This window comes from Artemia franciscana, chromosome 18 (assembly GCF_032884065.1).
Source record: "Artemia franciscana chromosome 18, ASM3288406v1, whole genome shotgun sequence".
In the NCBI taxonomy this organism is placed as follows: domain Eukaryota; kingdom Metazoa; phylum Arthropoda; class Branchiopoda; order Anostraca; family Artemiidae; genus Artemia; species Artemia franciscana.
This window is the reverse complement of record NC_088880.1, coordinates 28,682,813-28,708,883: the sequence shown is the minus strand read 5'-3', so window position 1 is coordinate 28,708,883 and position 26,071 is coordinate 28,682,813. Positions and strand designations below refer to the sequence as shown.

The window sequence follows — 26,071 nt, the reverse complement described above, 5'->3', positions numbered from 1 at the left end:
ATTACCAAAATCTAGTGATTTATTTTCTCATCGGGTGGCAACCCTGCTAAGACTTCTTCAGATTATTTCGTAGAAAATATGAAAGTTACCCATCAAATTTTTTTCAGAGAAATTGTCTACGGATAGTCCCGAGGTACCCGTTGGACTGATCGCATGTCAAACAACAAGCAATCCGAAAAACTCAGATTTATCACACTTTTAGGGATAATAAGGTTAGATTAAGATGACTACGGCCAGGGGCGGATCTAGAGCAAAATCTTGGGAGAGGCCCGATGTGACAAAAGTGCCCATAATTCACCAAATTGAAAAGTTTATTCAAAAAAGAGAGTAAAAAAAGAAAGCAGAAATATGATGAGAGGGCATCAGAAAAATCTTGGGGGCCCGGGACCCCCTCCCCCCATCCACCACTGGTTACGACACCTATTACGAATGAAGGACTGCTGATTGCCAAATATTGTTCTTTTTGGCCAGCCATCTGAGGCCACACATAAATCAAGTCGTCCCAAAATGGGATGGAAAGAGGCCATGAAGAGTGATTTTATGGAAATTAGGACTTCATGGAAGATGACGAATAGTTAAGTTTTAAATATACTGGGACGGAAGAGGAGAGTGCGCAACTGTGTTGGCCTCAGGTGGCTTGGTGCTACAGTGGGTTGTTAGCAGTCATGGTATTATGTTTCAGACACATTCTCAACATATATATCAGTTAAAAAACAAATGCGACGGAAATTTCAAAATTTAATTCAATAGGCATATAAAGCGGAATACGCACTTCTGATTTGGGTGTCGTACCAGAAGAGAGAAAAATTTTGTACTAAAATTTTAGCAGAAGTAGGTAATTATTATTTCACACCAAATGACATTTGATATTGGTTTATAATGTTCAATAAATTTAATAAAAATTTTGGTTAGAAGAATTTATCAGGATACTACTCAATGTTTATATTTAAATTAAAATATAGTTTTTCAACAACAATAGTTTTAAACGAATGCATAACAATAGTATAATAAGGCAAACATGTGTCATATTTTTCAACACTCTTTATAAAATTTCGACGTTACTTCATTACATTAGTTTCAAATACTCGGATTAAGCAAGGTTTTAAATTACAAATATAAATGTGAATTTTAGTACAAAATATAACAATTAGGTCAAAGACAGAATCAAAATGCAACAGAGTAAATACACATAGACAGAACATATAACTAAGAGGTACAATTGAAACAGGACTAATTGTACATAAGAGCTACAGAATCGTGTTGGCTCCGAAGTCAGAATAAAATAGGAGTAGTTTTACAAAATATATGCGAATTTTAGGAAGAAATTGTACAAGTACTTCACGTTGGAGAGAGGGGGGAATTAATGACAAATCTACCAATCAAAAAGCATATGTAAAGGATGTACTTTTGTCACAATTTTCTTGTTCCAAAATACAAAAAACTAAGTTTTCAAAGTTTTGGTGAAGGGGTGTCATATTTCCCTTGAAGAATCCGTATAACAGAACAAGTTTGAACTTCGAAATATTTGTTTAAAGTTCACAGTATGCTTAAGTCGATTCTTTTCATAAAGTGCAGTAGAAATTTTCCAAAATATTTCCTGTTCTTTAGCTCGATGATATTGATATCCAAACCTTTCGATAAATCAGGCACTGATTTAAACTACTTAACGCGTTTTATTATTAACTCTATCAAAAGAAACTAGGCAAAGACAAACAACACATAAAACGTAACTATTTACTCCAAAATGTTCCTACTAAGAAAAAAAAATATTCATTCAAAATGCACAGAGTCGTGTTTTGAGTAGCCTCAAAATCCATACAATGTTATTGGCTTAAACAATTTTATTATTTATACTATATTGTGATATAATAGCTTCTTAACAAGGCCGTATCCAGGGGGTAGTCAAGGGGCTTTAATCCCCCTTCCCCGAAACTTAAAAAAATTTTTGATGCATTTTGTAATTTTTTGTACCCTGCCCCTCCACAAAAATCCTGGAAAAGCCCTTGATTCTTACATATGTCTTCGCAACTTATAGAATGCAAACTAATAAGGATAGAGAGAAAGAGGTTTTTATAATGGAGAAAAAGGCGACAGTTCTTATTGTAATGTAGAGCTTGTAAGCAAGCACTACCTTCCGCTAGTTCTTCCGCTTAGCGTTTTGTCTAATAATCTTAAATATTGTTTAAAAAGCGGTTTTTTTATGATTATATTATAAATATATTATGTAATTATAATATACTATGTATAAAATGATAGTATATGTTGTAAGATTATATATATGTATCCTTATTTCAAGAAGATCAATTATAACATAGTTAATGTGCATATACGTAACTTTGTTAATAATAATCAATTTGTTTGCCTTTAATTCTCTCTAGTTCCCTCTATTCTTTATTTTTTTCCTTCTTTTTCTGTTAATTTAATTTTTCTGACTAATTTTTTTCTTTGCACTTTTATCAAAATTTGAGTATATTTTACGATTTTTTTTGTAATAAAACAAGTTTTTACACGACAAATGCATATTTGGTACTGTAGGTTCGTGGCAGTAATTTTAAGAATGAACTTAAGTATTTTGCCATTTTAATAAGTTTCTGAAGGAACTACTTTCAATCAGCACGTTTTTCTCCATCCTGTGTTTAGAAATAACTACTGTTTTAAGTTTAATCAAATAAGCTGAGCAAAGGGGTTATGTAATAATTAATATTGAACTAACTTGTCTTAACCTAAGATAAATATTGAGCTTTTTTTAAATAATTTTGTTATTGAAATTAGGCATGCCATTTCCGTTTTTTAGTAAAAGAAAGTGGACAGAATCCAACTAAAAAATAGCAATAAACCCATATGAAATAAGAAAAAATTTATAACTGTGAAAAACAGCCTTTAGTCAATTTCAAACGTTTCCAAAGGACAAGAGGAACTCAAATTTTGGGTACCATTTAGAACAATCCAACTCCCTTCTCCCTGCAGATGGGAGCTTTTCAGCTCCCTTTCCAAGGAGCTGACATTAAATTCCCAAGAAAATATAATAAATTGCACTGTGTCCCGCCACAAAATAAGAGAACCATAATGCAAATGTCAAGGCCGTAGCGAGGATTGTGGTCCAGAGGGAGGGGGGGACAAAACACTTTGATTAACTCATTAAAATTTGTTCATATGCATTTTGGTGCGTTTTTGAAAGTCAGACAAAATACTAAGGGGAGGAGGTGACACACCCAATATCCCCCTCCTAGATACGGCCTAGGCAGTTGCTAAAGGAAAAAAACTATATGGCACGTATAATTCGTATGGCAGCATTTATTTCAATAGTACCTAAAATAATATTATGGCAATGGAGATGAAAAAAAAAACTTGAGTTGAGGGGAATCGAAAATATCTTAATTTTGTAGATGGCTTGAAATTTGTTTATGTAAATACATCAACAAATAGAAAACATGAGTTGTCATACTTTACCTAATTAAAAAATCTTCTAAGTATTAAAAAGACCTATATCAATGCGTGATTCGGTCAGTTTTACGAGTGACTAAGGTTTAAAATTTTGAATAACGTCGTAAATAGTTAAACTAGCGCTTTGGGGTATTTGTTCTCTTTTAAGGTATTACGCTATGTAGTTTATTTATTTCCAGGTTTTTAAAAAAAATAATAATAATAATCGGCTAGCATTACTAAACTTTCAGTTTTATTCATCAAACTCAAAAAAAAATTTATTGAGTTTTACGAGCTCTCGAGCTTGTGTGAGTGATGAAAAATAGAAGCCGTTTTTGATGGATGAAGAAGAATAAAACATTGTTCTTGATGGACGTACAAGAAAAAAACTTGTTCTTCACGGATGATAAAATTTGTTTTAGACGGATGAAGAAGAATAAAAATCATTTTTTGATGGATGAAGAAGAACAAAACTTGTTTTTGATAGATGAAGAAGAATAAAAATTATTTTTTGATGATGAAGAAGACAAAACTTGCTTTTGATGGACGTACAAGAATAAAACTTGTTTTTCACGGATAAAAAAGAATAAAATATGTTTTAGATGAATGAAGAAGAATAAAAATTATTTTTGATGCATGAAGAAGAATAAAACTTGTTCTTGATGGACGTACAAGAATAAAACTTTTTTTCGCGGATGAAAAAGAATAAAATTTATTTTAAATGGATGAAGAAGAATAAAAATTATTTTGTGATGGATGAAGAAGAATAAAACTTGTTCTTGATGGACATACAAGAATAAAACTTGCTTTTCGCGGATGAAAAAGAATAAATTAGTTTTAGATGGATGAAGAAGAATTTTTTGATAGATGAAGAAGAATAAAACTTGTTCTTGATGGACGTACAAGAATAAAACTTGTTTTTCACGGATGAAAAACAATAAAATTTGTTTTAGAAGGATGAAGAAGAATAAAAATTATTTTTTAATGGATGAAGAAGAACAAAACTTGTTTTTGATGGATGAAGAAGAAAAAACTCACTTTTTTGGATGAAAAGGTTTAAAACTCAAAAAATACTAGCTAAGTACTAGATAAAATACTAGATAAGAATTAGTAGTTGTTCATTGAAAAAAATATCAGAGACGGGAAAATCATTGAAAAGTATCTCTACTTTCTTCGAGGAGCTGCCTTCGTCGTGTGAATACCATCCTTAGCAGAACTAGATGCAGTAGGCCGCATGAAACTGAAGCCCCCACTGGTTCTAGCTGGTAATTTTGGGACGATTGGCGTAGCTGGTTTCAATTGGCTTAATTTAACAGGAGGTTTGCTAGGATCTACCCTCGTCGCAGTTCTTACTCGAACTGATTCACTACGCAACAAAGGAGTTCTGGGGGGAGCTAAAGAGGAGCCTGATCTTCTTAAGGAGCCAGTAGGGCTCAAAGAACTTGTAGGACTTGGGACAATATCTGATCTCCTGTTTGTCCTGTTTAATGACCTTAGTTGTGGAGCCTGTCCTATTGTAACTTTGGTAGGAGGCCTAGCATTGGTTTTTGATTTTGTAGTTGTTGCTGCTGCAGCTTTAGGAGCTTCGTACAAGCTGTCACGTGACTGCATTTTTGGCAAGGCAAATACAGTTCTCGTTGTGGTAGAAACCGGTTTGACTGGTGAAACCGGTTTTATATCTTTCTTTTGAGATTCCTTGACACCAGTCAGAGTTCGGACAAGGGAGCCGAAACGTAAGGGTTTTGATTCAGCTGGTTCCTTTTTAGATCTGAATAAGGATTTTGGTTTTTCATTTGTACTGGCAGAAGAGACTGTTCTTCGAAGTCCAGTTGTATTCTCTTTCTTAGATACGATGCTCGCAGAGGACAAACGCCGCAGACCCATATCTTTGGTTGGTGGAACATTTTCTTTTGCTCTTTCGACTTGTTTTACGGAAGGTTTGTCTTTGTCCGTCGAGTGTCTGGAAGAAAAATTCTTGTTAAGTTTTGGTAAAACATGATATTAGCCTTTCCTCTTAGTTAATTCCACCTTCAGCGAGCAATAAATGAAAAAAGTAAATGTACTCATAATGTAATGTACCCATAACCCGTAAATCAGATACCCATAATGTGTTAACATTGTCTTTAAACCGTAATGAAATGTTAATGGCTTCATTTTTATTTCTCTTTTTCTTCTCATAGATTATGGAATAGCTTTCTATCTTATACAACTGGGCTGATTAAAGCAAGTTTTACAAAGTTGGAGGAAAAACAATAACAGTGGAGAGAAATTATAGAGAAGGAGTACCGTTCAAAATGTCACGTAAATTTTCACAAATCTTCCTTACGTATGAAGATGCAGTTTCTGTCGAAAATTGCCTTTATTTAAAATTTCATGTTGGATATAAATGAGCTCAGATAATCGGCCTTTAGAATGCGTTCAATCATCCATTATCTACTTAATATTAAATTCCCTGGGTGTAATCCGTAAAAGGCAACACTTACTTTTCCGGCAACTTGTTAGCTTAAACGCTATAGGCAACTAGGCGAATAACAGTCACGTGTACTTCATTGCAAAAATAGTTTTTTTTTTACAAACCCCCGAAGGTGTGTCACATTTCACAATTACTGTCTCTTTTTGTTCTCTGCATGTGATACAGTTGCATCTTTCCTTGTCTTCATTGTGTGTGAATCTACCTTGTTGTATTCGTCGTCCTAAGTTTTCTCTTACAAATCCTTCGGATTGATGAAAACGGTTTATGTAGAACGATTCTACTTGAATCTTCTATATTTTTAAAATATAGAGCTTCTATAATTTTGAAATTTATTTGAATTTTATACCTTTTGCACATTATCTATTTAGGTAACAAATCTATGATGGGTTAATAAAAAAAAAATCATATTCGCGGCAATTAAACCTTCAATTGATATGCAAATACTAATAGCTTAAGTTTGTTTTTAATTTTAGATTTCTTCACAGTACTGCAAAGATTTCTCTAACTGGAATTGTTAAAACGCATATTTTAGACTTGTTTAGGCTCATCACTCGCTCTATCTTCCCCTGCTCTTTACGGTAAACTTTGGCATGAAATATGGCACTGCTAATAGGGCTGGTAGCTTTTGATTTATATTAGACCCATGTTTGGTACTTTGGTGAGTTGCCTTTTTAAGCGCCAGACCTTCCTTAGCTTCCTTACTCTTGTCCTATGCCTAAGAAATGCAACTAAATATCCTCCAAGGTAGAAAGAGGAATTCAGAATACCCTAAATTAGGCAAAAATAAGATTAAAAAAACAACCAAGTGTTTATGGTTTCTTTGTATATGGCGTTGGTCAACACAGAAGTTTTAAACAGGTCTGAAACAGAGGATTTCTCTCAACTGTATCAGTCACCGGGTGGGGGGGGATCAACATCCAGGAGTAAAAAAATTACCATCAATAGCTTCTTCAAAAATCACTGGACTTTTTGAAAATTGCCCAAATTCATTAACCAAAAGAGAATCACTTGACAAAAAAATAACTAAAAATGGCAGTAAATCAATAGGGGTGGTAACCCAGCGATTTCATGGTACTAGTGAACAAATGTATCTTTCTTATAGAATATTTAGGTTTCGGATTGAGAGTTCCAAATCCGGGAGTCAAAGAATTAACATCAATAACTTCTTCAAAAATCACTGGACTTTTTGAAAATTGCCCAAATTCATTCACAAAAATAGAATTACTCGGCAAAAAAAAATTAACTAAAAATGGCAGTAAATCAATAGGGGTGGTAACCCAGCGGTTTCATGGTACTAGTGAACAAATGTATCTTTCTTACAGAATCTTTAGATTTCAGATTGAAAGTTTCAAATACAACAGCCGGTGTTGCATATTTTTGAGAATTTTCTTTTCTCAAAAAAAAAAAAAACTACTCACGAGACAATACTTTTTCAAAATTCATTAAAAATACATAAAATACAATTATATGTTGAGTTTCATAAAATTAAAAACTAAAGAAAAAGAAGACACAACAAAATATTGAGTTAATGAAAATAATTGTCGCAGTAGCCTAAGTTACATTAAACGGCCTTATCTTTTCTACTTTGTGCTAATATTTTTTTGTTAAACTTCGCATGTGTCATTTTTGTATATGACGTGGGTTAAAAAAAAGTTATTATTGTTATTGTAATCATTATATCCGAACTTTAATTCAAAAGCACATGAAAAGGCATTAATTCAAATTAGTTTTGAAAAATTAAACTCCAAAGTTAAGTCAGATTTCAAAAAGGGCTACAATAAGCCACGTTTCGTAATTTTGCTCCTCCCCTTAAGATTTAAAGCTTTAAATTAATTTTTGAGCTTGAGCTTTAAATTTTTTGTGCTTTAATTATTTTTGAGCTTTAAATTAATTTTGTTCATAAACATAATTAATTTAAAACAGATGATTACAGTCTAATAAGTATAAAGCTCATGATAAATTTAATAGCAATCCGATTTTCAAGCAAATTATTTTTTATTCAAATGCAAGTAAGGAGTAACACTAAAACTTAAAACTAGCAGAAATTATTAAGTATTTGAGGGGTTTGGCCCCTTTTTTCATAATACTTTGAGTACAAAGTATTGTACTCATATTACCATGAGTAACTAATAAAAAATTACGTTTCGTAATTTTGCTCCTCCCCTTAAAATTTAAAGGTTACCTTGTTCGGAAATATTCATTAATTTTTTGGTAAACTTGGAGACGATTCCATAGCTTATATAAGGACATAGTGAACACACAACTCAATACTTTTTCTTGTGTTATTTACAAATATAATAGTTGCTTCAATCGCAAATACACACCCCTTTCCATACTTATTTTATGTCAAATATCTCACAATATTCGCCATTTACTCTCCTTCATTTAGTATGACCACTACAGACTACTATAGATGTCACACATGTCTCTTTGTGATTCTTCAAAGTATTTAGATTGTATCTAATTCGAGACTTTTGCGCGAAGAGTGGAATCCGTAAGCTAAAACTTTTTTTTGTATTTATATTTTTTAATGTTAGATTTAAGCAATATGGAAATTTTTACGAGTAATATTAAGTCTATATTATTTAAAAAAAAAGAACATGCCTTTATGACAAAACCTTTGCATTTATTTTGTTGAACGACCCAATAGCTGTGTATTATCCAAAGAAGTCCATAGAAGTCTATGGTGCAGAAGTCCATGGACGTGCATCAAATTTGAACAAACGTTTTGCTCTCAAATATGGAACTTGTATCAACTGATGTTCTATGCTGAATCAATTGAGATTTCTAATGATCTCAGATTTTTGTTATATATATTTATATCATTCAGATATTTTCCGATTCATTCAGATTTTTGACGATTTAGGTTATGGCTTTCATTTATCTAAGTTATTTTTGTCACGCCACCTAGAAGATTAATCTTTCAATTGAAGTAAGTTCTGAATTGTAGTGAGGGAGCGAGGGTCTCCGTCTAAATGTTTATGACCAATCATTAAGAAAATTAAATACAAAATTTTGGCATGAAGAGCGGTTATATTATCCTGATTTTACCGTGGTCGACAGTAGATATTGACGCAATTTTACCAAAGTATTATGCACGGTTGATAAAACCATAGATAAGAATGAACTGGGCAGCTGTATTCCCCCTTTCCCCTTACCATCACCAAAATAAGTTATTTTACCGAAAAATTGTATAGACAAACAATACCAGGATGGCATTAAAATCAATCTATAGTGGTATTTATTCAGTTACCCCAGGCCTAAATAAAACTATGCGGACTCCCACCTGAAAGATCGAGTGAGACGAGATTTCCAACTATCATCCTTCATTTTAGTACCGTCAACAGCATCATCAATTTGTGCAATCGCCTTTTCTACATCACTTTTTTCGACCAAACTCCATCGAAAGCTTCTTTTGCTTTTCTTTGTTTCTGAAGTTGGTGTCGACTCGAGTTTATCTTCTACCCTATCGTTTGATTCGACCTTTTCCAGTTCCGAGTCGACTCCATCGGGTTCCTTTCTTTCAAATGCAGGTTCTTCATCAGAAGAAGGTGCTCCTTCGGGTGCTTTTCTTATTCTTCTACTTCTTCTTATGGAAGAATACCGATCAAATTTTCCTTCGCCTAGGTCGCTGTCTTTCCATTTATTCTTGTTCTCTTCGCCTGACCATTTTTTATTACGTCGTAATGACATCATGTCATCATCCTCATCACTTGCATAGGTAGATTGCAAGGAGAGTAGAGGTCGTACGGAGGAAAAGGACCGTCGAGTCACTGGCGGCGTTTCGATATTTTCACTATCAATATCAATTTTATCGATTTTTTGCTTTGGTGGTGAACTTGAAATTGGAACACGTGGTTTTTCAGATGTATCTGTGACTTTTATAAGAATTGGGCTTGATTTGGCATGCCCACTTCTGACAGAAATATCCAGTTTAGGCTGAGATTCATGGCCACTTTTCACTGACATGTCTAAATCTGGAATAAGAAACAGGAATTAGAGGGACAAAATAACATAAAGATTTTATGTTTTTTTCACAAATTTACACAAACATACAATTTTTTGTAAGCAATCGCTTAACCAAAAAACGTTTCATTCTTTTTACTGGCTAAAAATTTCACACAGCCGAACCAATCAGAGGGAATTTAACTTTTTATTGTTTTTTACTTAAAACTTTGCAAAAGCGAACAAATGGGGGGGGGTTCATAAACGAAATGAATTCAAGGATAAAAAAGCTGCCCCCAGTGCATCCTGGGAATCCATTGGTCTGACAGCACTACGACTAAGTCTATACGTGAAAGAAGAAAGCAACCATTGATAGTTCAGAGATACTTAATTAGCATATGGCAACAATGGGGTCACTTGGTTTATATGGGTAATAACAGGTTTCCTCATGTCTAATCCTCGGTTCCCCCGATATTAGATGGCATGCATGGCAGAAAGCGACACCTGGCAGATCCCTAAAAAAGGATGCTGCGCTAACGGGAACATTTTTGGTTGACCCGTTACCCTAAGCTATTCAGATATTGTCGTGGAAAGGCATCGTGTCGGCTTATGCCAGCGTGGGGGGGGACTAAGTCAAAACAAGCAATTGTTGTGATAACAGAAAACAAACAAATTGTAGTGGAGATGGGAAGAACGTTGCAAAAAAAGATAACATTGGGAGAAAACAAAGAAACTACGGTGATTACCGGGGTCAAGTATGGCTCAGAACCATGGGCTCTCCGAAAAGCGGAAGAAGATTTGCTAGATATTTTCTACAGACATTACTTACGGATTGTTCTAGGTATCCGGCTGAGTCACCGTATTTCAAAGAGCATGCGGTACGAAAAGTGTGGTTCCATTCCACTTTCTAGGGCTATAACGAGAGAAATGTTGAGATGGCTGAAGGATGAGGGATGACAGATTACCGAATATTATCCTTTTTGGCCAACCGTCTGGGGATAAACAGAAAGCAGGTCGTCCGCGGTTAGGGTGTGAAGACGTCATAACGAAATATTTATAGAAAATGGGAACTTCCTGGGGGGGATGTAAAGAGGGAGGCTTTGAATAGACTGCGATGGACGAGGAGTGTGCGTAGCTGCTTTGGTCTCAGGCGGGTTGGTTTGATGCTGCAGTGAGTTGTTGTTAATAGTAGAAGTATATATATTATTGTTACACGGGATATTGGACGTGATTACACGTGAATATTGGTCCTGGGGTAGGCTCATGGACGACATTTTTTGTTTTGAGAACATGGATTTGTATCAATAAATTTGTTTCTTGACCATTAAAACATAGTTGACAAAAATATTAAATTTACTTTAGAGCTGGAAAAAACAAGAAAGGCTTTTTAGATATTTTGCTAATAGAAAACCTCCCTTTTTTTTAGATATGTTTCTATTAAAAAGTGACAACGGTTTACATTTTTCAATGTATAGAAAACCAACTCATAGTGACAGATATTGAAATTTTCTTTCATGTCACTCAAGCCTGGTAACACACACACACACACCGAGTGCGCCCGAGCTTTCACGTATTCTTTATCGTACTTTTTAAAATTTTTAGTTTATGATTTTATATCAGTTGCTTGGTGTTTAAAGTATTGTAAACTATTACTTGGGTTTAAATTTTTTTTTAATAGAACCGAACTAGGCTAGATGTTTGGAGTTATGAGTCGTTGGAAATAGATAAGATTATAGCGAATAGCTTTTACCAAAAATCTGGAAGAACTATTTCTATTATGAGTTAAAATTCTCGAAAATACAGGGGTGTTGATGGTCTTTTTTTTAGTGAAGACACAAAAACGTTATTTTTATCGATTTTGTCAATAAAAAAGTTAGAATGAATTATAAGTTAGAATGAATTAAAATAATTAACAGCATGGCTAATTTAGTGGAAACATTTATTATACCTTTCACTGTTTCCTCTCTTTCGACTGATTTCCCTCGAACATAAACAGTAAGCGAGTCTTGAAAATCGCTCTGTTTTCCTAAAGATGCAATCACAGCTTTCCGCTTGTCCATGTCAACTGCTTTCGGAGCCTGCTTTCTAAGTGGTGACTTCTTTGCAGCATCTAAGATAAAAAAGCTAAGATTTGTACTTCTTATTTTTGATATTTTTTTAGATTTTCTTTTTAGAACTTGAAATCTTAGACCTTAGACCCTCCTGAGCCATCAGTGGCGCAGATTGCGTCGACAAAGCCTCTCCATTCCTCACGAACCTGTGCGGCTGCAGTCATTTATATTTGCAGTCATATAGATATGTAGTCAGGATATTTATTTACTGGACATCTAGTAAATATTTATTTTCGATAAAATTTTAGACTTTGTCAGTGTAAGTGATTAACTCCATCTCCTGCGTTTGAGGGTTGACCACACATAGCTTTTCTTGGCACCGACTTCAGGAGATCAGAGGGCAAACGATAGAGTACAAACAACAATGCCCTTTGCGCGAGATTTTGATATAAAGAAACATAATGGACCAGTTTCTCAATAGTTGCAAGTTCGATTTCAACTTAACATTTAGTTATATTATTATTGTGTTCTTTTATTTAAAATCTTTATTTTTTATTTAACTAAAGATTTATTAAAATTTAAAATTCTTTCATTATTAAATTACGAAGTTTTTTAATTATTAAATATTTAATTATTATTTAGTTTTTTTTTGCAAAAAAACTGCTGTATTCTGAAGTGCCTAGGTATTGCACATGGAATGCTAATATGAAATCATTTGAACGTCGAAAACGGGGTGAGTCAGGTGACGGCCAACCTAGGATCTTCAAAGAAACCACAATAGGAAGACTCTACACCATTCACCCCAATCAAGATGAATACTTCTTTCTCCGCCTGCTTTTGGTTAATGTACCCGGATCGACGTCTTTTGAGCATTTGAGAACTGTAAACGGGACTAAACATGACACCTACCGTAGTGCATGCCAAGCTCTGAATTTATTGGAAATCAACCAACACTAGGATAACTACATCAATTACGCGTGCGAAACGTCAACTCCAAGTCAAATTCGTGCATTGTTTGGAATCATATTGACAACCAGCTCTCCTTCATCTCCTACAGAGTTATGAGAGAAATACAAATCCCATACACTGGATAGTGAACAAAGTTACAAAACGATTGATCTATTGACGTATATACAAACAAATATTTCTAAGTTAACGTCAGAACAAAAAGGCATTTATGATCAGATAATGCATTGTGTCGATAACCAAGTAGGAGAAATCTTTTTCTTGGATGCGCCAGGAGGTACTGGCAAAAGTTTCTAATAAGATTGATTCTGGCATCAATTCGATCCAAAAATGACATAGCGCTGGCCCTTGCGTTGTCCGGAATAGCCGCAACGTTGTTGCCTGGTGGGAGAACTGCTCATTCTGCTTTGAAATTGCCTCTGAATATGCACTCTACAGAAACTCGCACGTGCAACATTTACAAATCATGGGATGGGTAAAGAATTGTAGCAATGCAAACTTATTGTTTGGAACGAGTGCACAATGGTACACAATAAATCGCTCGAGGCTCTTGGCCGATCATTGTAGGATTTGCGAGGAAATTCCAAACCCTTTGGCAGCAGATTAATATTGATTGCGGGAGATTTCAGGCAGACATAACCTATTATTCCTAGATCGACATCTGCGGACGAAATGGATGCTTGCCTGAAATGGGCACACGTAAAGACATTAAAATCCATCTATATAAATAAAAATGTACAGTCCGTCTGTCCCTCTGTCATCTGTTAGGCCTATACTATCTTCTATAAAAAAAAAGGAAAAAAAAACTAGAAAAAATGAAAAAAGCAAAAAAATTTAAAAAAAGAGAAAAACTAAAAAAAGAAAAAAAAACTACAAAAGCTGCCCAATGTATCTTGTATAAACAGAGTGAACATGTGTAGATAATTTTTCACTATGTTGACTCTCACACAATCAAATAGAAACTAACTTGCAAACAAAAGGAATGTTCTTTTTACTTGAATCGACTGACATCAAATTCAATTTTACCTGTTTCGATAGGATTTTTTAAATTGTCGACTGTTCTTGCGAAAAAAACAGACATTGAAAAATTATTCAGGAGTAAATACACTTGGCTCAAGATGTAAAAGCCTCATACATCTGCCAAGCATCTAATCCCACTAAAATTTTATTTGACAATCCTTTCCGATTTCAACTGCTGCATTAGGGGCTCCTGTCATCATATCATCACTGTCAACTCCTTCAAGTTGTAATTCTGTAAAACCACTCATTTATACAAGGTCACTGCCTACCAGCACCAGGGACCAAGTGAATCTCGGTCTCCTGGTATAATATACTATCTCGAAAAGAATGCCGGGAATGACTATTATTGGCTAGGAGGTTTTTGCATTTTTTGTAATCACTGATCTTTGAGGTTATGTTCTGATACTATAATTTCGTTTTCCAAATTGATATTTGTAGTCTATAGTGTATATGTGGTTTATTTCCTGTGGGGATAAACTGAGTCACGACTTTACAAAAAAACCGTAATCTGTTGAAAATTTAACAAGAAATTAAATTTTTAGAACTTCATCGAGTTCTCGATGAAGTTGGTTAGGATCTGAGTGGGTGAGTAATGATGTTCATTTCATAGTAGCAGAATTAGTAGTAGTAGGAGTAGTAGTAGTAGTAGTAGGAGTAGTAGTATTAGTAGTAGCTTTCTTATAAGCAATATTCACAGTTTTGAATAATGTATATTTTGAAATATCGTCTATGACTTTCAAAGCGTCCCTACAGGCTCCATACAGTCGTCTCTTTTCTTCTCTTTGGTTAACTTCTTCCTCATTTTCAAGTACTAGGTTTGCTAGGTTATTATTATTCAGGTATAATTCAGCAAGCAAATCACTCTGAATGAAATATTTACAACTATTGAGTAAAAATTTCACAATACATTTCGGAACTAAATCTTTTACTTGATTTGACACTATTTTCATATAGGAGTCAACGGCATTGCGAATAGTCAAGATTTCACGTTTGTTCTTCATGGATTCTTTATCATTCTCAGTGTCTCCAGAAGTAACATCAACTCTTGCAAAAGCAGCTTTCCATGCGTCATAACTATCTTGATCCTTAAACGTTACATAGAGCTTTTTGGAATCTTTATAGATGTTTCTGCCGTTCGATTGGTAAAGAGTGAAAGTGTGTTTTTTTGTCATTAATCCGGATTCAAGCTCTTTCAGCTTAATCCCTTCTAAGGGTATAGTATATTTCGGTTCCTGGTCATCCCCATTGTCACCTTTATACCAGGACAGATCCTCGGTTGTCAAAATGGACGAATATTCTTTATTTCCTCCTTTTACAAGACCCTCCTGGGAGATACTGATTGATCCTTCTTGGATGATCTGCTTTTTTACATATCCAAAACCAACAAAATCGTCATGATTAGTATTGTGATATGCAAGTTCGCAATCAATAATTGCTTGTATATAGTCTTTGCAAACCGATTCCTGCTTACTAATGTGCGTCAATATAGCCCGTTCACACGTTTCCTTCAAAATAGGGAAACGGCACATCTTTGCAGTACATTTTAGTACAGCTCTTTTCAGTTCCTGGATGACATCATCGACACACTTCCAACTAGGTTCCATGAGACGAGGAATTTGATTGTTAACGATTGCTCCAAAAGCTCTATCCGGTATGAAAATACTGGCTCGAACCCCGTTAATGTTTTTAATTACACAAGCAATCTCATCTCTAAGCTTCTTCTCGTTATATTCCCCATGTTGATGGATTCTATTTATCCATTCAGGCAAACATTGATGAAATATATTATTTATTTTAGCGCCGCTACTTAGTTCATCAGTTGGAACGTCACCAGAAGTACCTCCTTCTACCATCCTTTCGAAGTCCTTTCTTAGAAAATGCACCATATGTACCACATCATTCATTTTATCGGTAGTCTCAAAGCGCTTAAAATTTTCTACCTCTTTCTCCAGCGCGGAAGCTTGTAGCTGTATATGCTCTCTTAGAGCTGGCAAACAAGATTTTATGTGCCTTGTAAGCTGTTTATTTAAGACTCTGTGCAAATAGGGCGTACCCATTCGATTAGCTAGATGGGTATAGGCAGGATGACTTAAAAAGAACTTTTTTTCATCTTTAATTGCATCCTGTATGCTCTTCTTATCATTAGTATTTTTCTGAGATCGGTTTACTACCCCAATATAGCCTCTTTGTAAAGGATGAACTTTATTCTCCAGAATATTACGAGCATCAGTGCCTTCATCCATCAAATCAAGCTTTGTAATTACACCAATTGTTCTCACACCTGTTGCATCTACCTCCTGCGCAAGCTTCAATGCGTCCGAAGTTGCCAAATCAGCATTGGCAGGAGAAACAGCCAAAATAAGACAATTTTCTTTTGATATATATTCCAGCAACATATCCCTTATTTGGTTCTCAATATCTTGTGGCTGATCTGCAACCGGTATTTTCGTCATACCGGGTAAGTCAATCAAAGTCAAGTTTAAAACATATGGCGAGTGTATTTGTAGTCGAATTGGCTTATCCGAAATTCCTTTATTCGAGCCACAAATTCTTTCGGTGTCTGCTTCGATTTCAAGACGGACCAGGTCAAAGTCGATAAATCTATTGCCTTTAAGGTGACCGAACTCAGCATATTCTTCATGTGAATTAATAAGTTGCAAAATTAAGGGCCTTCTAGTGACAATCCCAGTACCCCTGGGTAAAAAATCTCGACGTACGAAGCTTTCAAGAACAGAACTTTTTCCAGCACTTTGACCCCCAATAACTGCTATTTGTGGCAGGTCCAGGGACAATTTCGTGCCGTGGTTTGTACAGATGTCTTGTAACTTATTGACAATTGAAATCAATTCTTCCATAGCTTTATTATTTATTAATGATAAGTCCACCTTCGTTGATATAGTTAAGCTTCTTCTAACATTCAAAACATATTCTTAACGTTTAAAAAAAATTTAATGCGTTTTTCATGTAATTGGTTTTCTCAAATTTCTCTAAGAATTTGTAGATAGTTCTGGGATTGTAACTTTTTTTTTAATTTTTGAAGAAAAAGAAATACAGCTGGTTTTCCTTTTACGTCATCTTCATAAGAACTTCGATTAGTTACGCCCACAGAATGTATGCAGAGGTCGTCGATGAATGACGATCATGGTTATGGTGGCAGACGCAACCTAGTAAAAACGAACTTAACCCCATTTCAACCGAAAATTTTAAGCGCGTGTTGAAAAACAAAGTGAGGAAGAATCGCCATTTGATGCTAATTCCGGAATGTTAACTACTTTTTTTGTATTAATCTTAATGGTACAAGTTAGTCAGTTACGAGCAGATTTATGGGAATATAAAAAATACCCTGAACCTCCACAAAAACAGTGTATGATCGAAATGAAAAATAGCGGCATCAAAATCATCATTGCCCAAAACCCCATATAAAAGAGTTACAGTCCTATATCCTGAGCAACAAGGAAAATCTCTTTTCGCCTAGGAAGCAGAGATGTCTCTCCTTTTCTCATCTTTTTTTACCACTAGTAAGGCACTGAAACATCGTTCAGAGATCCTTAAAAGATAATATTATCATGAAATGCAATTTTTGACAAAACTGCGTCTTAATATGCGCAATGATATAAACGCGTATCTTTTGACAAATGATGATATAAAACAAGTATCTTTTGAAAAGTTGCTTCTCTGAGGCATGATGTCATATTTGGGTGAGTCCACTGCTTGATTCCCAGTGGCTCATTCTTTACTAGGTTCCAGCTAAGAAAAAACCGAAGGCATTTCCTGTGAGTGAAACTGAATTTAAGACTGGATTGGAGCAAGATCAAGACTGTCCTATTTGGTTGCATCATTGTATGAAAGGTTATGGTGTTAGGACTGGATACCAATTTCGACGGTACTTAGCCAAAATCAACGTAAAATCTCTGGCTCATGGAGTCTGAAGTCCCAGAAGCCTCGTTCCCTGTGGTTCATTCTCTACTAGGTTCCAGCCAAGAGAAATCCAAAGGTGATGAGTGTAATATATTTGATATACGATTGGGGTAAGACTAAAACTGCCCCATTTGAATGCATAACGTTATGACGCTATGACTGGTTATCAATTTCAACGCCAACGTCAAAAAGGATCTAAAATCTTTAGCTTACGCCCTTCTGCCTGAGACTCGAGTCTTGTAATTTTGAAATTCAAACGTAAAGTAAACCTCATATTTTGCCACGAATCGAAATTCAGAAGGGGTGCATAATCCTTCGAGTGGAGGTCAAAAACTAAAAAAAGTAAAAGTTCACCATTTCGGTAATGTTGTACTATATGGTGCTGATCAACAGTTGATAAACCAGAATTAGGGGTTGATTGACTGAAAAAAAAGTGTTCTAAAAGAATGAATATGGCTACAGCCCAGGAACACGGGCACATAATTCTAATTGTTCAACTTTGATCACCCAGAATATTCATCCAGAATTTCAAGTAATAAAAAAAATTCTATATTTCGTGTACTCAAACGTGATAAATGGAGATCCACCAATATATTCTTTTCTAAAAAAAAAGAAAAGAAGAAAAGAACTAATAAATTAAGTTTTTCCCAAATTTCAAATCGTCCAAAATCTGAAACTACGAAGAAGAATTTTTTTTATGCCTCGATCAGTCTTTCCACTTTCTCATTATTTAAATCCCTAATAAAGAGCTGAAAAATCCCTAGAAATCCCCATCTTCAGTTCCAAAATCCCATTTTCTAATTACTCCCTAAACCGCTTCTCCCTATCCCATTTTACCCGTATCATTGAAAGGTAGCATATTTTGGCTTCTTAGATTGAAGTCTAGCTATCACTACCATGATAGAATGTCTTGTCATGCCGTTTAAAATGCTTTTTAATCATCAGCTAAATACAAAGAACTTCAAATATACTTCAAATAATATTAGGCAAATAGAAAAGAAAATGTAATATTGTACTGTAGATTACAGTACAAGATGTGTAATACTGTTCAATCGTATCTTGTAAAACGTTATCAGACCTTATCTACCTCTGATGTGTCTTCAACATTTTTTGTATGGTGGCTGAAGCTTTCACCCTCCTAATGTGGTGAAGTAACTGATCCTCTTCACATTCTACACTTTCTTGAGCCCTTTTCATTCCATATTTTGTTTTTAGAATCCCCCGCAAAGTTTATGTTTTCAATTTATTCTGACGATCAGTTCTTACTACTTTTACAGCACTGAAAAACCTCTCGACATTGACATATGAAAATGGAACGGTGGAGATAAATAATACTGCCGGTTTCAGGTTAGGATACAAATTCTGTTCCGGCAGCATTTTTTTTCGCCAATACCAAACACCAGCAGGTCACGGCATGCATTGTTTTGACGTTTTCAATATCGATGAGGCTCTGCCTCCTCCATTCCTGCTCGGTTTTGGTTCCGTCCCATGGGACCTGTCCATACTTCCTAACAAAAGGTAGCAGAGAGGCAAGCTGAAGTGATTGGGCTGACACTGGGTCAACCATTTCAGCATATTTGAAAATGTCGTCTTCGAAATGGAACCTTTTCTGTATCTGGTCTACTGCTTTGATACGGAACGCCTGTGCAGCTTTGAGAACTACTTCGATTGAATCAGGGGGGGGGGCAGCGGTATCTGACCTTAACGTAGAGAGGGAATCGTGTCCGTTTGGACCCAAGTAAACGTTTTCAAGGGGAAGTTAAAACTTCCGATTGTTCGCATTAATTTTTAAAGCACTAGTTGATTCCACATTATCCTTCTGTAGGAAGTTTAAGGCTGAGACCAATGTTTTAAGCTTTGTTTATACCCCAAAACTAGAAATATTTTGGTCATTTTCAAGAGCTCAAATTGTGCTTAAATTTGAATTTGCGACAGAAGCGATTATTATATTTGTAAAGAACATAAAAAACGACAACGAGTGATATGTTCACTTCATTTGTAAATCAAAAATATGAATAGCAAATAATTTACCAAATATAGTATTCATGGTTTTCCCCTGGGTACGTAGGCTTGCCAAAAACACACAATCCATTTATTCCTACATGTGCCATTGTTTTAAAAAAAACTGGTTGTCAGTTTGTTTGTCTGTTAAAAACTAGGGTAATGAAATGGTAAGAGAGGTATTCGAATAGTTATAGCCCACCTCTATTATTCACGTCAGTACTTATAAAGCTGGCAACAAGTTCGAGTTAAATTTTTTTTTGATTTTACACAGAAATCCTGAACATCATACAAGTACTGTGGAGAAAAAGAATCGTACATGCACTGCTTGTCAAAAAAAATTACTACAGTAAGAACAACTACGTACCCAATAAAACTATCAAAATATATTATAACTTTATTTATCTGACCTGTAAAAAAAATTACATTTTATCTACCAAATAATCTTATGAAAAAACAACCCAAAAATGACAAACCATATGACTTCATTAATCGAAAACAGTCCAAGCTGAAATTATTGTTTGAAGCCCACATCAGCATGGAACTGTTTCAAATAGTTCTTTGTTGCTAGTTTGTTGCTTAGGACTCCTGTACATCTCAAAATCTGTGTTGTGTTAACATTTTTAAGTAACTGAAGAAGTTCTTCTCTGTGATTCCAAGTTCAATTCGCAAGGATACAGATCCTAAATCGAATTATCCTGCTTCTCTAATCAAGAAGATGATGATGATGAACAAACTAAAGGAAAACCCCTAAAAATTCCCTAAAAGTCCATGTTAGAGGAAAAATCCCTAGAAAATCCCCAAATCCCTAAAAAAAATCTTGCCCCTAAAAGACTTTAAAAATCCCCATTTTAGGGGGAAATCCCAATAGTGGAAACACTGGCCTCGATCCCTATTAAGTCCATGAAATGATAATTCTTTGAATTAATAGGCCAATTTTTTGTATAAAATTATTGAACACCATTTAAATTAAAAATTTCTGATTTAAATTACAGTTAGTAACATTTTAAAATTACATATTATTGCTCCAACTCTGGAGTATTACCCTACCTGCAACCCAGTGATGTAACTAGGGGAACTGTCCAAGGAAACAGCCTCTGAGGGATCACCAAACTAGTATTATGAACTGTACCCAACTTACCACGAGCTGTCTCATCTAAACGTTGCTCTAAACTTTCATTTGAATCAAATTGATATAAGGCAGGTAATTATAGTAAGTAAGGAGCGAGGCGGCTCAATAGCATCCGAAACTCTAAAGAATGGAATTTTAATACAGATATATAAAAAGAATCGGCTTATAATGCTGATTCAAAATACATATGTTTCTTTAAGGTTAGTGTTACTTATCAAAGGCTACGGGCCTGAGAAAAATTGCCTGATTTTCGAAAAAGGGGGAACATACCCTAAAAATAAAAAAAAATGAAAATCAAACCTTGAGATTCAATATATCAGAGAATCCAACTATAGAGATTTCAAGCTCCTGCCAGAAAAAATATAGAATTTTGTATTTCTTGCAAGACGAAAGATCACAGATGCGTTTTTATGTTTGTTTTTTTTATCAGAGGTGGTCATATCGAGCCAGTGGTACGGAAAATTCGAGAGAGGGCTCATTCGAATGGAAATTAAAAGTTCTAGTACCCTTTTTAAGTGATCGAAAGGATTGAAGGGCAACTAGGCCCCCTTCCATGCCCCTTTTTTCTCAAAATCATCTGATCAAAATTTTGGGATAGCCTTTTTTTTCAACATAGTTGTAAGGCTCTATAACTGTGCCTTGGAGATAACGTGACCCCCCACAGCCCCTGGTAAAAGGTTTTCAAGCTAAAAAATTTGCCCATTATTTCCGTATAGTATTTGTTATTGGGAAGTATACATACATTTTTCGGGTGGGGGGGGGGATTTTCTACCAGGGAATTTTCTACGAGGAGGGGAGTTTACAGGATTTGACGCTTTCAGAGGAAATTTTAAATAGGGGAAATTTTCCAGAATTTTCTATGCGAAATTCTTTTTATATTATTTGCTTTCGCTTTGCTGGCGCAATTTTACGCCTGGAGATGTTAAGAGTAATTTTCCAGGGTAAATTTTAACCGGAATTGGATTGCCTAGAGGATATTTCCGTAGGGAGGGGATTTTTCAAGCTTTTTCATCTGAAAGTAAGGAACAACATTAAAACTTTCAATAAACAGAAATTATTACGTATATGAGGGGGTTTGTAGAAACAACTTTTTATCACTTAATCATTACAAGAAACGTGGAAAATAAAGATTAGTCTAGACGATTTTCATGTTGAAATGAGGTGTAAAATACATTCATTGTCAGCTTAAAAAAAGAATCACTTCCGTCTTGAACTTAAAGCTATGATTTCTTTTTGTTCTGATTTTAAATTCAACCTACTTCGGATTATCCTGCGAGCACCATGCATAAGTTTTCGAAAGCTAAGTTATTTTTAAAAGTTTTGAACTAGAATTATATTGATTTCTACTAAGATTTTTTTTTCTGGTTCAAGAGACACCAACCTTCAATAACTTCCATTGCATTTGAAACGTCTTTAGTATTGATATTTGGCTTCCAATTGCTACTAGTCGGTGGTTTCTGAGATGTCAAGCCAGATATGGCTGGGTCTGTTCGTGGTGTTGTTACTTCTGGCAAAGGAGAAAGTGCTGTTAGATGCACCGCATTTGCTGGTTCTTCTAAAAAATACAAATTTATAAAATACTAAACTGCAAAAAATATTGGAGCTTTTGAGCCGAAAAATCAACTTAATTAAATGGAAAACATCAAAATTAAGTTCACCCTCTACTGTTGAAGAAGGATAACGATCCTTCAGAGCCATTGATGGCACATTGAGCGTTGAAATTAAATGACACGAAGTTCATGGCATATGGAGAGCCGGTGTTTCAGTATACAAATCTTTTGCACAGGGCCAGGTAACAAGTCTGTTTCCTAATCTTGCAGCAACTGGGGTCAAACCCTGTCAGTTGTATCACAAAAAGATTTTTTCGGAGAGCGGGGGGGGTGTTAAAAAACGCATCAAAAATTTGTTTATGTTCATTTTTGTTGCGAGTTACAAAATGATTTTTTTTCTGGGCGGGTGGGGGGGGGAAATAACTTAAAAAACGCATCAAAGCCGGTTTATATTCATTTTTTCTACGAGTTAGACAAACTATTCAGGGAGGGGATAGGCGGGGTCCAGCCACCCTCTCCTCCCCCTGGATACGGTCTGGAACATCAGTATAACATATCCCAAAGAAAAAAGGCGAACAAGAAAATTAGATGACACGAAGAGAGCCGACATTTGAGTTTACGAATCTTTTGCGCAGGGCCAGGAAGCAAGCCTGTTTCCCAATCTTGCAAAAGCTGGGTTCATACCCTGTTCGTCGTATTACCAAATAGAGATCAATCCAATACACTGCCAAAGCCCTTCTATTGGCTTCATTCAATCTAAAAATAAATTCCTGTCTGTTCGGCCCAGGGCCCACTTACATATCAGATCCAAATCCTTTTTTCTTTTATAATTCTATCTAAGCTCCCTGTTTTGCATTGACAATCTTTTATGTCTTTTGAGTGTAAGCTAACTAGCTAAAGAAAACAACGAATAGACTATGACTTACCGTTAACCCAGACAGATATGTGTTTTCTGGATCAAATGGAAAATTGCTAAACTCTCTTCGAAAAAGCATAGTCTTAGGCCGTCTGGGATTGGTCAGAGCGTCACGTGAAGGGAGGTATCTGCTTAGGTTCGAAAACTATGTTTTCTAATTTTTGAAGTTCGGTGCTGGTTTGATATTGAAGTTAATAGTAATTTCTTCTTTGATTCTACTTGCTGACTATACTTTTTTTCTAATATAGGTCAGAGTTAGGAATTTTATAACTGGTATCTTTTTTTGGAGGAATTAACCACCTATTGTGAGTAGGGCATGCCTTTACGAGATAGCATAACCAGGAACAACTTTATACATTAAGTGGGTTTTGCACAAACTACAGGTAGAAAGTCCCCTTTCGGTTGTACCCGTGAGACACCCCCTCTACAGCCACTCCACGCATGACAGCCTGAGGTGGCAGTTGAGTTTCATGGGTTATTCTCTGGGACGGTATTTCTGCGCTATTTAAGCCTACTGTCATAATTGGTATAGCTGAGATCTATTCGATTGCCCTTACACTGCAATTTAGTAGTCTTGTGTCAAGAGGCTGGCCCAGCGATGTTTCGAACCAGACCTAACCTGAGTAAGACCCTCACCCAAGCAGTCTTTAACAAAAAAAGGGATTCACAGTACTGGTCTCATTCTTAAGATGTTTCACAGTCCATGTAACATACAGGATTAGTTGTGGTGTAGTGAACTTACTTTTAAATAAAAAAGTGCCTTTTTTGAAGTTTTTTTCAGTTTTGCCATTGCGAAATAAGTAAATAAGTAGATAAGTAAAATAGAAAGCAAATCAGTAAAGTAAGCGGTACAATTTTTCTTCATCTTATAGCCGTTTTAAGCTTAGCCACTATTATTGTCAAGTAACGGCTATACTACATGCTTCCGTAATAGAACTTGACGCAGCCTCGTTTACTTCGTAACTTGCTTACTTAGTAAGCAAGTTAATATTACTATTAATAGTTGAATAGATAGTTGAGGTAAAACAATGTGATAAAAAGCAAGTGACAATTCTATCCTTTGTCATTTGGGTTTCTTCCCTATCCTTCAGACACAGTTTAACTTTTGTGTCAATGCACATTCCAGGAATTGAAATCTCCGGAAGGTAATTTCTTGGCACTGGACGTGCAATGAAATAACCATACTTCCCGTTTTCAGAATTGAAATAAAATTTTACTATTTTTCCTTTACAGATTTTACTTTTTACCTTTTGGCTCGAATTTTTTTTGGTCTGAAAATTGTTCATGGCGTTGCCCAAAACCTAGCTGTATCACTTAAATTGGTCCCACTAGTACCCCGATTACGATCGCAATCGAAAATGATTATTTACCTTAAGTGAAAACAAGATATTGAAAATATTTGGAGCTTGATAAAAATTATTAAAGACTGGAACATGCGAGATCCATAGGCATCATGATTTAAGTCTCAACATTAAGGTTCAACTCATTTAAGGTATACAAATTTGTCATCCGGATCGGTCACTTAGACGATTAGTTATTTTGCGTCCAAATTTCACTTTTTCCCCCCATTTAAGAATAATTGTGGAAATTCACCTTGAATTTTGTCAGATTCAATATCTAAGGACTTCCTGTGCTTCCAGAATCTCTTTCTAATATCAGAAGCTTTAGACCTTTGTTGGACATTGTTCAAAAGCCAAGCCTCTACTTTCTGGTCAGGAGGTTTCTCTGTAATTTCTTCTGCTTCTTTTTGAACTTTAGGTACAGATTCCCCGGTTAAATCAGCACTCAATAGGTCTGGTCGACGTTTTCCACCTCTCAAACGACGAGCCCAAGAGCGATCAAGTGATCCGTAGGTCTCTGATAGACTACCAACAGAGAGACGTTCCCGAGTCCCATCCCCATGTCCTGAAGCACGGAGATATTCAAGGAGATTTGAATCATCTTCTTCAGATGGAACACGACTTCGACGGCGACGCAGTGAGCCAGTCGCTGAGAATTCGTCAACCTGCAAGAAAAAGAAACATGGTAACGATTCTTAAAAATGACTAGCAAGTTTTGAACAAGAGCTAAGAGCTTATATGGCAATTGTGACGAGGTCGGAAGAGCCAAGAGCTCATATGGCATGAGCTCTAGCAAAATTTAAAAAATCAATAGATTGCTTTAAAAGGAAAATCAGAGGCTTAATGCCGGTCGGGATTAAAAATAAGAGCTCTGAGTCACGAGGTTCTTCTAAATGTTAAAACTCATTAAGATCCGATCACCCACTCGTAAGTTAAGAATACCTCAATTTTTCTAATTTTTCCTCTCCCTTCAGCCCCCCCCCAGATGTTCGAATCAGGGAAAACGACTTTATCAAGTCAATAACCTACAAGAAAAAAAGATGGTAACGATTATCAAAAATGACTAGCAAATTTTGAAAAAAAGAGAATTATGACAAACTGCTTGAACAGTTCCAACCCCTATCATAACTGAACAAGAGCTCATATGGCACTTGTGACGAGGTCGAAAGAGCCAAGAGCCAATAGCTCATATGGTATGAGCTCTAGCAAAATTCTAAGAAACAATAGATTGCTTTAAAAGGTCACGAGGTCCTTCCAAATATTAAAATTCATTAAGATCCGAACACCCACTCGTAAGTTAAAAATGCCTCAATTTTTGTAATTTTTTTCTCCCTTC

General features: G+C 35.4%; 1 protein-coding gene across 3 annotated transcripts in view; it reads right to left on the bottom strand.

Annotated features, from left to right (window-relative positions):
- Positions 1-3,276: 3,276 nt before the first annotated feature.
- The window catches only part of LOC136038838 (FH2 domain-containing protein 1-like), a 129,086-nt gene continuing 106,291 nt past the window's right edge, over positions 3,277-26,071 (bottom strand). For 2 of the 3 annotated variants that reach the window (XM_065722249.1, XM_065722250.1), the window contains exons 15-19: positions 24,989-25,400; positions 22,311-22,484; positions 11,790-11,951; positions 9,183-9,873; positions 3,277-5,383 (exon numbers count right to left, since the gene is read on the bottom strand). In XM_065722249.1, coding sequence (XP_065578321.1) covers positions 4,588-5,383; positions 9,183-9,873; positions 11,790-11,951; positions 22,311-22,484; positions 24,989-25,400 — 2,235 coding nt within the window. In that variant the 3' untranslated portion in view covers positions 3,277-4,587. The remainder of the gene's footprint in view (positions 5,384-9,182; positions 9,874-11,789; positions 11,952-22,310; positions 22,485-24,988; positions 25,401-26,071) is intronic. The other variant, XM_065722251.1, reaches the window with a different exon arrangement.